The 15,298-nt window shown below is 51.4% G+C and overlaps 1 protein-coding gene and 1 pseudogene across 1 annotated transcript; both read left to right on the top strand.

Moving 5' to 3' along the window:
- The first annotated feature begins 5,719 nt into the window (after positions 1-5,719).
- LOC118616560 lies at positions 5,720-5,925 on the top strand (annotated as a pseudogene).
- A 2,739-nt stretch (positions 5,926-8,664) lies between these two features.
- Positions 8,665-11,247, top strand: LOC118616223 (myeloblastin-like). The gene is made up of 5 exons (XM_036241698.1): positions 8,665-8,731; positions 9,028-9,184; positions 9,406-9,547; positions 10,303-10,533; positions 11,077-11,247. The coding sequence occupies exons 1-5, from the start codon at positions 8,665-8,667 to the stop codon at positions 11,245-11,247; spliced, it is 768 nt and encodes a 255-aa protein (XP_036097591.1).
- The last annotated feature ends 4,051 nt before the right edge of the window (positions 11,248-15,298 follow it).

The raw sequence follows: 15,298 nt of genomic DNA, 5'->3' as shown, positions 1-15,298 counted from the left end.
TTCCACTCTGTCTGAAGATAAATGTAAAAATATCTTCAGGTGAGGATTTAAAAAAAAAAAAAGTGCCTCGTCCTGCCTGTGGATGCAGAGAGCAAGCTCTCTCACCTCAACCTGTCCCTCCTCCTCCGGCCACCCCACGAATTTGGAGGGGAAAGGGAGAGTTAAGGAGCTGCTGCTCAAAAAAGAAGCTGACATCTTAAGAATCTTCTGGTCTTGAATGGGCTCGTGACACAGGGAATGCATAATTGTGCACCTGCCCAGGGTTAGTGATCTCAAAACCATCCTGAATGGACAGGAAATAAGTAAATTACTTAAGATCACTCTAAAATCTTACTAAAAGCAATTCATTTTCCTGTGTCATTTCCACCTTCCTCCCATGCCACGTGGCTAGGAAATCCACCCTTTTGGCTTCTGTGACTAACTCAAAATACATATATGTGATTGATTCTACCTCCTTCATGTTGCAAGTCCATTAAAGCTGACTCAAACTACATTAAAATTTTTTTTTCTTTATTGATATTAGAGAGGAAGGGAAAGGGAGAGAGAGACAGAATCATCGATGAGAAAGGACATCGACTGGCCACCTCCTACATGCCCCCCACTGGGGATTAGGCCCACAACCTGGGCATGTGCCCTGACCGGGAATCAAACCAGCAACCTCTTGGTGCACCAGTCGATGCTCAACCACTGAGCCACAATGGCCGGGCACTCAAACTATATTTTTAAATCATGGCAGACTTCCCTCTTTTTCTGGCACCAATCCAATCAGGTAAGCTTAGATTTATTTAGTTTTCAATACCCCTAGGATATTTGGCTTCTGTTACCACACCTTCGGTAAAGTTTTCAAATCACACCTGCTAACAGTAGATCTCTTTATGTCAATGAGACTCTCTGAAGAGATGTGGCATATGATTCCTTCCCCCCTTATCCTTTAGAGGAAGAGAAGCAGTGGGAGTCTTATTCAAACAGCTCATAGATAACACCAGTAATTCGTCTCATATAACTCCAAGCATATATCTCTTTACATCATTAGCCACCGAATCTGGTGTCTAGAGACAGTCCCTGCCCAACCAACCAGAAATCAAACACTCACCAGAACTGAAACTACCTTTCCCACAAAACAGGAATAGAAACACTAATTACAATGACCATGGGGGCTGACCTATCTGCCTCCCTTTCAAAGTGCTGAATGAGATAGATTCAGGTGGCCATTCTGCTCTGCTTTCCGGGGAGACCAGGCAGCTGTTTCAGGGGGCAGCACCAACAGGGGGTAGTATCCTATAGAACAGATTTTCTGTCCAGTGGAGATTCAGGCAAGTTAGCCCTGGATGAGATGCTGCTGCCAACTGTGTGGCCAAGCGTCCACACAAGGCCAAGAGAAAATCCTTTTAGAAAGGTCCCATCTGGAGTCACCAATTTGTTACTGAACTCAAGGGGTTTGCCACTTGGAGTGCTCTATTAAAAAATGAGAACATGGACCCTGGCTGGTTTGGCTCAGCAGTTGGAGTGTCGGCCTGCGGACCAAAGAGTTGCAGGTTCAGTTCCAGTCAAGGGCATGTACCTCGTGCCTTGGTTACAGTTTGATCCCTGGCCCTGGTTGGGGTCATGTGGGAGGCAACCAACCGATGTGTCTCTGTCACATTGATGTTTCTCTCTTTCCCTCCTCCTCCCCACTCCCTCCCTCCCCCTCTATCTGAAAATCAGTGGAAAAGCATCCTTGGGCAAGGATTTAAAAAAAAAAAGTTGAGACATGGCTGTCACAAAGTAGTTTTATTTACTTGCAACAAGTAAAGGAAACAAGGGATTCATATCCAAAGCTCTGCCTCCTTGAAGGGAGGCTTAGCCACTGCTTATATACACTATTTGATCAATTACATGTTGATTTCTTCTTTGCAGTTGGCTACACTTAATAGGGTTGGGTCCTATCAAGTTCCTGTTTACAGCTTGTCTGCCAAATACTGGGCTATATTTTAACATTTATCAAGAGTAGCATTTAGTAAGAAGGCTCAGACCTTGAGACTCTTGTCCTATCTAACTAGTTGGCAGAGTCCAGGCAGATTCCAGGAGCAGCTGGCAGTGGAGATCTTGGGCAACTTCTTGTTTTCCAAGAAAGGCTGACCCTGTGCTGGGGGGTACTGCCAACAGCTGAGACCCAGGGTATAAGGGCAGCCCCATCCTCAGCCACCCCCTGCTGCCCTGCCATGCCAGCACTCAGATTCCTGGCCCTGCTGGCCAGCCTGCTGGCAACTACCAGGACTGATGAGTGCCCACCCATGCCAGGGGTATCCATCTCTGTTGGGGGTTCAGCTGCAGAGGGCGAGGCCCAGGTGGAAGGGAACAGCAGCCCAGTCCTTGCTCTCCTGGACTCAAGGCTCAGAGAGGGAAAATGACCTGGCTCAGGCCACACAGCCAGACTGACCCTGAACAGTCCTAGAAGTGGGGTACAGGGGGTCTGAAGCTAACTGTCTTCTTAGGGGAAGAGTGGGGGAAAACAGGGGTGGGTGTCTGTCCAGGCATAAGGCTGAGATGAAGGAGCTGCACATGCCCCCACCCTTGGCTCAGCCCCACCTTGTGGACAGCCTTGGGAGCAGGAAGGCTAAGTCACAGGAGCTCCCTGTTCCTGGTTTCTGTGCTGTGAGGGGTCCTTGGAAGGTGAGGAGGGCGTTGTGGGGTGCAGAAGGTGCCACAGGTGGGAGGCTCAAGGTGGGAGGTAGTCTCAGAGAGGGAGGGACCTTGGGATTCATAGGGGACTGCCTGGGAGATGGGATGGGGAGGAAGCTTGGCAAATGGGCGGAGGCTCAAGGAAGGGTGAGGGGCTTGGAAAGGGAAATAGGGACCCCAGAGAGACCCAGGAGAGTCTGGAAACAGAGGGCAGATAGATATAGCTATGAAGGAAGGGGCATAACCATCATGGTTGGCCTTTCTTTGGCTCCTGGGCTGCTGGGCAGTGGCCTGGTAATTCCCTACCTTATTTGCAAGCTTGCTCTCAGGCAGCGTGCTGTTCCCTGGGTGGGTGTGGAAGGTCAGGCCCAGGTTTTTCCACAGACCCCCAAGGGCTGCCTCAGCCTGGTGTCTTCCCCTGCTGCCCCCCACCCACTCCTAGGAACCCAGGAATTGCCACCATGATGCTGGGGGCCTATGATGGAGGCAGCCAAAGAGTTCCAGGCAAATATTCTCTAGGAGGAGTGCCAGCTACAATCCTTAGAAGAACCTGAATGACCTGCTGCTGCTGCTGCTGCTGCTGCTGCTGCTGCTGCTGCTGCTGCTGCTGCTGCTGCGAAGAGGGGTCATGCGGGGTGGTAACAGCCTGAGGGGCTAAGGGAGAGAAGAGCCTGGTGTACTCCGGCCTCTTTTTGTTTCCTTTGGTAGTTTAAATCATGTAGCAAAGTGCACAGACATCCCACAATCCATTTATCTAGCCTCTGGTTGGTGGACACTTGAGTTGTTTCCAGACAGAATCACAATGGACTTCTTTGTATCTGTTTCCTTGCAAACGTTTCTCCCAGGCAGACAAAATAACTGGGCCGATCTACCCTTCCCACCAGCAGAATTAAAAACTGCCCTTTTTGCTCCACTGGGGTGGCTCAGGGGATTGAGTGTTGTCATGTGGACTGAGAGGTCCTGGTTCAATTCCCCGTCAGGGCACATGGGCTCGATCCCCAGTAGGGGGCAGCCAGTTGATGTTTGTCTCTCACATTGATGTTTCTATCTCTCCCCTTCTCTCTCAAATATCAATAAAAACATATTTCTTTAAAAAAACAAAAAACACTGCTCTTTTCTCTATAGCTTTACCAACACTGGGTATGATGATTTAATCCTCTCAAACACCTTTGTGGTAGGGATTATTGATTGTTATTTTCTATGGTGCAGGAATCTGAGGCCCAGAAAGATAAAGTGACTTGGCTAGGACCCCACAGCAGGTTACTGCCCAAGCTGGGACTTGAATCCAAACCACTACTCTGGCTCCCAGCTGGACCTCATGAGGCTCCAGTCCCAAATTCCTCCTCTCCTGACTCGGTTTCCCTCCCCAGCTGGAGGGTGAGGCCAACCTTCCCAGCAGCGTGGCAGTACCACTGCCCCGTCAGAACGCCATGGTGGAAGCCAACACCAGCTTCCAGGTGGTGGGCTGCAGGATCCAATGACATAGGGGACTTCTCTCCAGTTATCCAAGGATCCTCAATGTCACTTTGACCCCCTTGGACCAGTATTGCCCCAACAATGTATGCACTGGCGTTTTTACCTGCTGGGGTGGCATCTGTCAGGTATGGGCCAGGTGTAACCTGACATGGACTCCTCAAGGCAGGAGGGGATCTTGAGAAAGAATGAGTTCCCCATGGTGGGAGAGAGCAAGTACAGGACAAGGGCCCTGGGACTGAGTATGGAATTAGAACTGGACGATCAAACATTTGTGCATTTCAGCAGCATGAGAACACATGGGGTTGGAACAGGTTTGAGGGTTACAGGAGAAAGGCTCAGGTTGGCGGGGCAGCTGCCAGCTCAGAGGTTCTGTGGTGAGAGTAGAGTGTGCGGCTAGACCTGGGGTGCTCTGACTGTTCTGCCACCCACCCAGGGTGATGGGGGCACTCCTTTCATCTGTGACAACCTGGCATGTGGTATGGCCCCTTTGATGGAGCACTGTGGCAGGGGGGCCCCAGCTTCTTCACCCATGTAGCATTCTTTCAAGACTGGAGATTTTGTTCTAAACCCCTCGCTGGGCTAGTGCTGGCCTCGTGCTGGCCTCTGCTGAGCCCCTGGGGGGCCTGTGACCTTCCATCTCCAGACCTGTCCCCCACCTCTACCCCAGCCTCTGTACTTGTGACTTCACTACAGAAGCCATCCTCATTCTCTCTGCACCCGCTGTCTGCTTTGCGAGGTTGGCAGGGGCTGGGGCAGGAGGTGATGAGCGTTTTCTGGCAGAGTGGCCTCCACTCACTGAATTCCCTCGCAGCCCTGAAAATCAGGGGCTGTCACTACCTCCACCTAACAGAGGGAGCACTGGGTGACTTACCTGAGGTCACACAGCCAGTGTGGGGTCTGAACCCCAATCTGTGAGATTCTAGGCCCACTTAACCACCTCTCGTTTTGGTTGAGAATATATTGTGCAGCAAAGTCAAGAGGCAAATGAGACACTGGCCAAAGATGGTCACTTGACTCACAGAAGTGACAGTGAGTCACTCTAATATTGAAAGAGCTAAAACATAACTATTAAATAATAAATACAATTATATAGAAATAATAAATAGAATTATATATTATATGTGTTTTTAAAAAATATTTTTTCTTTATTGATTGTAGAGAGAGAGGAAGGGAGAGAGAGAAACATCAATGAGAGAGAACATCGATTGGCCCCTCCTGCATGCCCCCCACTGGGGACTGGGCCCACAACCTGAGCATATACCCTGACCGGGAATCGAACTGGCGACCTCTTGGTGCATGGGTCGACACTCAACCAGTGAGCCACACTGGCTGGGCTATTATATAAGTTTATTAAAATAAAATTATTTAAAACTTTAGATATATATCATTATTTATTATATATCTATATATTTATATATTAATAGTATATAATTATGATTAATATATGAAGAGCACCTAAAATCAATAAGAAAGAAACAACAGCCCAGTAGTAAAAAGAAAAAAGGGTACAGGATGTGAGCAGTTCATAGCAAAGAAACACAAAAAAATCTTAAGGAGAAACCTGCCCGGCTCTCTCTGCACCATGTCTGGTTCCTCCAGCGTCACCACTATGAAGAAAGTGATTCAACAACTGTGACTGGAAGCCAGGCTCAACCGCCTGAAGATTTCCCAGGCAGCTGCAGCTTTGAAACAATTCTGTCTGCAGAATGCTCAACACGACCCCTGCTGACTGGAGTATCTTCAAGTACCAATCCCTTCAGACCCCAGAAAGTCTGTTTCTTTTTGTAGTGAAATGAATCTTTGAAGGTATTCTAAGCCACTTTTCTTGAACCGATGAATATTCAGAGAGAGTTAAATTGGAAGCCTGTATAAAAAACTTATCTTGGCCTGGCCCGTGTGGCTCAGTGGTTGAGCACTGACCCATGCACCAAGAGGTCGCCAGTTCAATTCCCTGTCAGGGCACATGCCCAGGTTGTGGGCCTGATCCCCAGTGGGGGGCATGCAGGAGGCAGCCAATCAATGTTCTCTGTCATTGATGTTTCTAATCTCTCCCTTTCTCTCTCTCTCTAAAAATCAATAAAGAAAAAAAACTTATATTGTAACATGTGCCATACTATACAATCTTCTGCTTTTGTCAGTCCTTAACATTCACCTCTCTGAATTTTCATGAATTTCTGTTCCACAAGGTGATTATTTTATATACACGGCAGCAGCATACAAATAAAATACTTAGTATAAAAAAAATCTTAAGGGTACAGAAACACCTTCACCTTCATTCATTATACTAGAAATATGAACAAACTTTCTCAAAGATACCATTTCTTTCAACTTATGGGGTGTGCAAAAGTCCTGAGGTTTGAGAACTCTGTGAGTGTATGCCTTGGTGGGCGGGTAACTGGGACACCCCCAGCAGAGGTGGATCTGGGGTCTCAGAGTCAGCAACTTAGAGAGGTAAAGTCACTGTCTGCTCATTGTTCAGATGGGGAAACTGAGGCCCAAGGGCTGTTGGAGTCCAAGAGCATATGGTCCCCCAGCCCGGAGCCCTCCCATACTGACACAGGAAAAGAGTATTTTTCTTTTGTTAGGAGAGGAGAGGAAAAAGAGAGACAGTTGAAAATAGAGACTGCAGGCTGAACCTGCTCCCTCTCTTTCCCTCCATGCTCGGGTCCTGGTGACTCAATAGACCCAGTTCCTGCTCCTGCAGGTTCCTGCTTCTGCAGCCATTGCCTGTTATGCCATCCACAGCTGGAGTGGGAAGAGACGAGGCAGCAGCTTCCAGCCCCCTCTTCCCCTCCACCTGCCACCTGGACCCCCAGAGGCTCCAGACTGTTCCCTCCTGTTACACTACCCCCAGGCTCTCCACAGCCCATAGTTTTTGCTGAAGTGGGGAGCTCCCCCCCCATTCCCTTTGCCTCCAGGCAGCCCCCACCTCTGCACTCACCTGCCTGTCCCCCAGCCTTGGTGTGATGTGCACCTGGAGCAGAGCACTTGGAGAGGAGGACATTGAGACCCTCCAGGAGGCTCCCCCTTGGTGGGTGAGTTATCTGGTAGGGTGTGTGTGTGTGTGTGTGTGTGTGTGTGTGTGTTTCTTTTTCTTGTTTGGTTAAAGCTTTATTGCCCTGGCTGGTTTGGCTCAGCAGTTAGAACGTTGGCCCACGGACCAAAAAGTCGCAGGTTCGATTCCGGTCAAGGGCACGTACCTCCATTGCCGTTTGTCCCCAGCCCTAGTGGGGGTCATAAGGGAGGCAGCCAGTCAATGTATCTTTCTTACATCCATGTTTCTCTCTCTCTTCCCATCACTCCCATTCTTTCTGAAGATAAAATTTAAAAGCTTTATTGAAATATACAAGTTGTATGAAACCATACAACTTGGCCCATTTAACAATTCAATGGCATTTGGTGCATTCACAATGTGTAACTACCACCTCTACCTAGTTCTAAAATATTCCATCACCCCAAAAAAGAAACTCCTGTTCCCATCAGCAGTCACTCCCCAGCCCCAGACCCACTTCCTGTCTCTGGATGTGCCTGTTCTGGACATTTCACATAAATGGAATCACACAGTATTTGTCCTTTTGTGTCTGGCTTCTCTCGTGAGCATGGCGTTTTCAGGGTTCATCCACGTTGAAGCGAATGTCAGTACCTCGTTCCTTTAACTCCCTGGGTGAGGGGTTTCCAATGACCCCAGGAGACTGCGTTCAGTAACCTTCTGCCTACTGAGGTCCTGGGAGGATGCACACACTTAAATACTCAGCCTGAGTGGGATGGAGTGGGGAGGTGACTCACAGATGCTGGGGTCACCCTAGTTTATACCATCTGACCATCAGGATTTATTCTGGTGTCTACTGTGAGCAGTGAGTGAACTCTAATTTTTCCCAAATAATGAACTGGGGTTTCTCCCGTTGACACTTGGGGAGAGGGAGCCGATCATCTCTATGGGAAACCATCCTGGGCACTGTGGGGGGTTGAAGAGCATTCCTGGCCCCACACATTCCATACCTAGAGCACCCACAGTGCTGACAACCAAATGTCCCTCCACAGTGTCCCCTGGAGGGACAATCACCTGGGCAGAAGCTCTGCCTTAGAGGGAACAATGAATTCTTATGGGTCACAGAAGGGCACATGGCTCTGTGGCCCCCACCACCTTTTCCTGTCCTTTCCTGTCCCCCACACCTGGACACGCTGGTCACAGTCCTCTTTGCTCAGGCCAAAAGGACCCCATCGGAAGAGGTAGGAAGTGCAGTGTGTGTGACCCTCTGAGGGCTGTGCCATGCTGCCCCTTGTCCAGGGGACCCAGGCATGGGGTGGGCAGGAGGCAGCTTCTCACACTCACAGGGGAGTGGGGACCCTGAGCCCAGTGCTTCCTGTCCTGGAGTGTGGTTCTACCCCCCAGCTCCCTGGGGCCCTAAGTTGAAAGGAAGAAGTGAGGACGCCCAGTCCAGGCATGGAGCAACCCCAACGGCCTCCAGGCATTGGGCTATAAGAGGGGGTGAGCAGGCAAGGGGATCCCAGAGCTCCCACTGGACCATGACCCACAGCCACCGACCCTCCAGTCCTGCCCTGGCCCTCGTCTTGCTGTTCATGCTGCTGGGTGGTGAGTGGGACCACCCGTTTGTTCGTCCATCTGTCCATGCCCTGCTGATTCTGGGGAATATCCACCCACAACAGCCAGCCCAATGCCCTCACCACACAGATGGGGAGACTGAGGCAGGACCAGGGCAGGACTCATTTGATGCTTGGGATGAATGCCCCAAGGGAAGGGAGGGGGAGGTCTGGGGCATTTGATTCAGTTTCTCCATCTGTGAAATGGGCAAAGCCCAGTGCTTCCCTCCTAGGGAGGTGGGTGGGGATGGGCCCAGCAGGGACAGCGCTGATGCCCCTCTTTCTCAGGTGCAGCATGGGCTTCAGAGATTGTGGGTGGGCGGGACGCCAAGCCCCATTCGCGGCCCTACATGGCATCACTACAGATCACAGGAAACCACTTCTGTGGGGGCACCTTGATCCACCCGAGTTTCGTGCTGACCGCTGCTCACTGCCTGGTGAACATGTGAGTGCTCGGGTGGACCTGCTCGAGGTCTGAGTGAGGAGATTCAGGCCTGCCCTGGGTTAGAGGAGGGGAGGGAATGTCCTGCCGTGGGTCTGATGGGGAGGCGAGGTCTGCCCTAGGTCTGAGGGAGGCAGAGGGAGCTGCATTCTGGACTTCACGATGCCCATGGGGGTGGGGGTGGACATGGTGGGAGGCAAATGATAAGCACCCTGACCCTTCAGGCCCCTGGCTCTGGTGAAGGTGGTGCTCGGGGCCCACAACCTGCAGGACATGGAACCCAGCCAACAGCAATTCTTCGTCACTCGCCTGTTTTCCAACAACTATATCCCAGAGCAACACCTCAATGACATCCTCCTCCTACAGGTGGGTGGGCAGGGCCCACAGGGCTGGTAGGACCCCTTTGTTCATCCTCAGCAAACGTATTGAGTGCCTACTGTATGCAAGGCCCCTGCAAGTGCTGAGATATAATCTGGTACACAGTAGGCCTGGTAAGGAGAGAGCCATTCAGACAATAGCCCCCCAAATAGCCGCCCCACCTGCCGCCCAGCCTTTGCCTTGGCTATGCCCTTTGCCCGGTACCCATCCACACAACATCCTCACCCCCAACCTCACCTTCTCATCAAGACCTCCCCTCACCCCAGTGGAAAGACAGTCAACCCTCCCCTGAGTTACATTCACCGTCTCATCACTTCCCTTGAGACAGTACATCTGTCATCCTCCTCGCCTCTCCAACTCCCTGAAAGATTAGCTCCCGGAGGGCAGAGGTAGTATCCCCAGGGCTCAACAGAGGACTGAGCACACAGTTGGCACTCAATAAGTGCTCTGTAAGTGAATGAATGCCACAGTAACAAATGCTACAAAGGGGAGGCCCATGGTCTCAGAGAATGTAAAACTGAGCCCTGGTGAGGTTTGGAGGGTCAATCAGAGCAGGTTCCCTGAAGGAGGTGACCCCTGAGACAGAACTTGAGGGGGGGGGCAGGCAGAGGGAACAACATGTGCAAAGAAAGGTCCAGAGGAGGCACTTTGGGGTGGTCAGGACATAAGTGCATGTGAGAAGGGGGTGGCTATGGGGCCTAGAGACAGGGTCTCACTGCCCACCCACTCTCGTTCTGCCCCAGCTGGACCGCCCCGCCAACCTCAACACCCAGGTCGCAGTGGCCCCGCTTCCCGAGCAGGACCAACTGCTGCCCCACGGCACCCAGTGTCTGGCCATGGGCTGGGGCCGCCTGGGCACCCGTGCACCATTGCCTAACATCCTACAGGAGCTGAATGTCACTGTGGTCACCTTCTTTTGTCGGCCAGAGAATGTGTGCACCTTTGTTCCTCGTCGCAAAGCTGGCATCTGCTTTGTACGTACCTGCTGCAGTGCCCTGGACCACGTTAGGATGGCCAGAGGGACCTCCTGAGAGGCTGGGCTGCCCTGCAGCAGAGTGGGCTCCAGGAGCTGCCCATAGGAGGGAGGGTGGGTGGGTAGCCGCTGTTCAAATCTACCTTCTCCTTACTGAGCAGTTGCAGGCTGTGCCTTGGTCTCCCCATCTGGAAGAGGGAGACATTTATCATTTGAGTTCAGCATGTGGAGTGTGGAACAGCCTCAGCTCCCACAGGCACAGAGGGGCAGACACTTATGTCTACCCAGTGGGTCTAGGGGCTTTCCCACCCTGGGGCCCACTATTGGACCCTGGGGATGTGTGGTGACCTGTTCAGCCTCATTCCAAGGGTCCAGGTACATAGCAGGAGGCCAATAAACATCCACTGTCCTCCAGAATGGCCTCATCTCCCTTTGTCACCCACATGTCTTAAAGAAAATTCTGGACTGGAAACATTTTACCACTAAATGAATTAGGCTTCCACACATCCTGGGTGACTGACCAACCTGTCCCCACCCTTTCTAGGGGGACTCTGGCGGCCCCTTGATCTGCGACGGCGTCCTCCAGGCCGTGGACTCCTTCCTGATCCGGGAGTGCGCTTCCCAACAGTACCCTGACTTCTTCGCTCGAGTTGCCCTCTACGTGGACTGGATTCAGTCTGTGCTGAGAAGCGTGGGGGGTGAGGGCAGCCCCTGAACCACTTCCCAGATCCCTCCCCAGGGGCCTCACTGAGGCTAGCGATCAAGCCCTAGTGGGGGGAAAGGGGCTGGTGCCCAGCCTCACGTTGAGGTCAATAAAAATTTCAACCCTCTTTTTGCTCCTGTCTGTCCTTCCCATATGGGGAGACGTGGGGGAGAGTGGCCAAGGGTCCCCAGCATCCAAGTCTCCCAGTCCCAGACTCTGGATGGCGGTTTGGAGCAGAAGACTGGAAGCCAGTGGAGGGCCCCGGTCACATTGCCCATAGACATAGGTTCTAATCCAGCCCCGCCAGAGTGGCCCCGGGCAAGTTGATGCCCATCTCTGTGTCTCAGTTTCCTTATCTGAAAAACGAAGCCACCGCAGACATTTCTCAGAACTGACCAAGGGCCCCACCCTGACCCTCAGGGACAGGGGTATCGTGTCCAGCTCTGTGTCTCCAGCTCGGGGGCTGCTGGAGGACCAGGCTGTCATAACTTGGAGTGCCCAGGGCCTATGGGGCTCCTGACCCAGTCAGGGGCAGGCAGAATGGTTATTAGGGAGGCTTCCTGGAGGAGGCATCTATGCCTAAACAGGATTATGAAGAGAAGAGCCCCCAGGCAGAGGCACATCGAGTACGGAGGAACAGTAAGGTGTCCGGTGTGGCTGAGATGGAGACCGTCAAGGGGATGGGGGAGAAAAGTCAGGGATGTGGTGGGGCGGGAGCATGCAGGGCCACAGACATGAACTGGGGGGGCCTAGAGAAGAGGCCTCAGGCCAGGAAGAGGTAGAGGTCATTGGCCAGTGGGTAAGTAGCCATGGGAATGAGGCTCAAAGAGAGGGCCAGACTGCTCACAGGACATACTGGAACGGGAAGAAAGCTCTTTCTTTACTGATTTATTCTGCCACCACCTGGTGTCAGCGTACAAATTCAAGCAAGAGTGAGAACTCCCAGGCTGGCTTGAGTTTGCAACTCTTTTACACCTCACCCCAGGGGAAGTGCTATGACTGGTTTGCAGCAGCAGGGCCAGGAGCAAACGTGTGCTAAGACTGGGCATGGCTGCATCCTGGGAAATTACTCTGATGAGTGTCAGGGGGGTGCTGGGGATTCCCTGCATTTCCCAGGGGCCCAAGGCAGGAAAGTGATTTCTATAAAAATCCCACAGCATTGGGGGTAAAAGAGGTTTGCTAGAGGGAATGTTGGGAACAGAAGGACCCACAAAAACACAGCAAGAGATGTTTTTTGTTTTTGTGGCCTTGTGTGTGAAAGATGGCTTAGGTGCTTACTAAGTGCTATATGGTAAATGTAAGCCAATGAGGTGGGGACTCTGCCAAGTAGGAAAGGGGGTTCGGACTGAAAGGGGGTGACGTGCATCTGATGAAAGGAGGGATGAAGGGTGGACACTGGGCACCTGCTATGTGCCAGGCTCTGAGAAAGCCAAGCCATCATCCTCACTGATGAGACTTGGGAGTTTGCTTGCCTGTGGCTACAAATGGAGGAGGACTCAGGGAATCTCTGCACAGCAAAGATCAAACTCAATAGTAGGAATTGAGGATCAGTGATTGGGGGACCCTGGATAGATTCGGGAAATGCCAAACCTACAGGAATAACAAGCAGGATGGGAGGCCTCAGTGAGCAATGGGTTCCCCAGGAAGCCCTGAGGGTGGGCATCTCTGCTGCTGGGGCCCACAGCCAGGTGGGGCCACTCCCTACAGCTCAGGGGTTCCCCCTCTCGCCTTCAGCAGTGGGGAAAGACACTCACATCGTTTTCTCCCTGCAGTGTAACTTAGGCATATAAAGTGTACTGTCTTATTTGGTTGACTCATTACTCATTACAGGGATATGGCCAGTGTCACCACTACTCTGATTACAAATTAGAAGCCTAGCATTTGCCTCCCAGCCTATACTCTCCAGGCAACCACCACCCTGCCCTCCTGGAGGTGATTAATGGTTAATAAGCCCTCCAGGACATTATTTTATTATATAAGAACTTTACAAATGTTCATTCATTTGTGGGATAATCCTATGCAATAGAGCCTATTATTATAACTTCTCTTTTAGAGACAAGGAAACTGAGGCACAGACAGGTTAAGTTAGTAGCCTGAAGTTATGAAGTGGGCAAGTGGGCAAGCCAGGATATGCACCCAGAGTCAATAGACTTGAGGACCATGAGATGTGTGAACATAGTATACAGATGGTGCTCAATAAATGCCTCTTTTGCCCTGGCCAGTTTGGCTCGGCGGTTAGAGCGTCGGCCTGCAGTCCAGAGAGACCCGGGTTCGGTTCCCACTAAGGGCACGTACCTCGGTTGCAGTTTGTCCCCGGCCCTGGGTGGAGGTTGTGTGGGTGGCAGCCAGTGGATGTGTCTCTCTCGCATTGATGTTTCTGTCTTTCTCTCTTCCTCTCTCCCTCCTGCTCTATCCGAAATGCAAAAATGTCCTCAGGTGAGGATTTAAAAAAAATACATCTTTGGTTAAACAGGGTCTCCCTTTCTGAGCACCCCACCCCTAGATATGGCTTCCTCCACTCTCCCTCATCCCTGGACTGGAAACAGGGTTGTGTATACAGCTGGTGCTTACTAAGTGCTATATGGTAAATGTAAGCCAATGAGGTGGGGACTCTGCCAAGTAGGGAAGGGGGTTCAGACTGGTGATGTGCACCTGATGAAAGGAGGGATGAAGGGTGGACACTGGGCACCTGCTATGTGCCAGGCTCTGAGATAGCCAAGCCATCATCCTCACTGATGAGACTTGGGAGTTTGCTTGCCTGTGGCTACAAATGGAAGAGGACCCAGGGACAAACGGAACTCCAGCTCTGGCTCTGAGTGTCCTCGGTGTCCCCACGCACTTGTTCCTGCAGATGGATCCGTTGGTCCCCTCCCCTGAACCTTGCTCCAGGTCAGGAGAACGTTGCTTCTTGCGACAGCCTTGGCTATAACGGTTGCTGCTGGAGCATTCTGGGGGAGGTGGGAAGAGGAACAGGGCCATGGGGTGGGGGCTGGGCCCCTTCTCCATAGTTTGGCCTGAGTTCTTCCACAGCCCTAGGAAGAAGCTCTTAAGCTTCCATCGACATTCATGGTTCAGCCCCCAGGCCTGGGCAGGATTCCTTTCCCAGGCCAGAAAGGGGTTCTGCAAAGCTCAGGGGGTCGAGGGTGGGAAGGGGGAGGAATTCTTTCCCAGAACCCCTGCTGGTGACCAGGGACTAATAGGGCCCAGAGTGAGAATGAGTTCCCCAGTATGAGTAACAGCCGAAAAGAAGTTGGAAAGCCAGGCCTGGAGAGGGAGACCCAAGACTCAGGGAGGTGGGCAACAACTCACCATCCAGCTGTGAATTGTGGGGGCCTGAGTTCAAGCCCCAGTATGCTCACCATGTCACTGGGTAGGAACTCATGGGGGAGGCCTCATTGTGCCTCAATTTTCTCATCTCAAATGGGGACCTAGCAGCCTCCCATTGTCCCTGTAAAATGTCAGGACAGAGCTGCATGCACTGTCTCTATTATAGTGCCCTGGGTAAACTGAGGCATGTGGGGGAACCCAGCCGACATTCTTTGGGCCTAAGGTTGCCAGATTTATACAACACCCAGTTAAATTTGAATGTCAGATAAATAATGACAACCTTTCTGGATAATTACAACATTTGAGACACAGTTATACTAAAAAATTGTTCAAACAGAAACGCATAGACAAACGTCAGTATGGTGGTTATCAGAGGGAAGAAGGCTTGGAAGTAGTAAAGGTTAAAGGGGGTCGCCCGACTGGTGTGGCTCAGGATTCAACGTCATCTCATGGACTTACCAGGTCGCAGGCTCAATCCCCAGTAAGGGGCGTGCAAGAGGCAGCTGGTCGATGTATCTCTCTCACATCAATGTTTCTATCTCTCTCTCCCTCCCTCCCTCTCTCTCTCAAAAATCCATAAAACTTTTTAAAAAAAAAAGGTAAAGGGGGTCAAATATATGGTGATGGAAGAGGATTTGACTTTGGGTGGTGGGCACACAATGCAATATACAGATGATGTACACTTGAAACTTATATAATTTTATTAAGCATTTTTACACCAATAATTTAATTAAAA

Source organism: Molossus molossus, unplaced genomic scaffold (assembly GCF_014108415.1).
Source record: "Molossus molossus isolate mMolMol1 unplaced genomic scaffold, mMolMol1.p scaffold_m16_p_4, whole genome shotgun sequence".
Taxonomy (NCBI): Eukaryota; Metazoa; Chordata; class Mammalia; order Chiroptera; family Molossidae; genus Molossus; species Molossus molossus.
The sequence above is the reverse complement of the archived record's forward strand: the minus strand, read 5'-3'. Positions and strand labels throughout refer to the sequence as shown.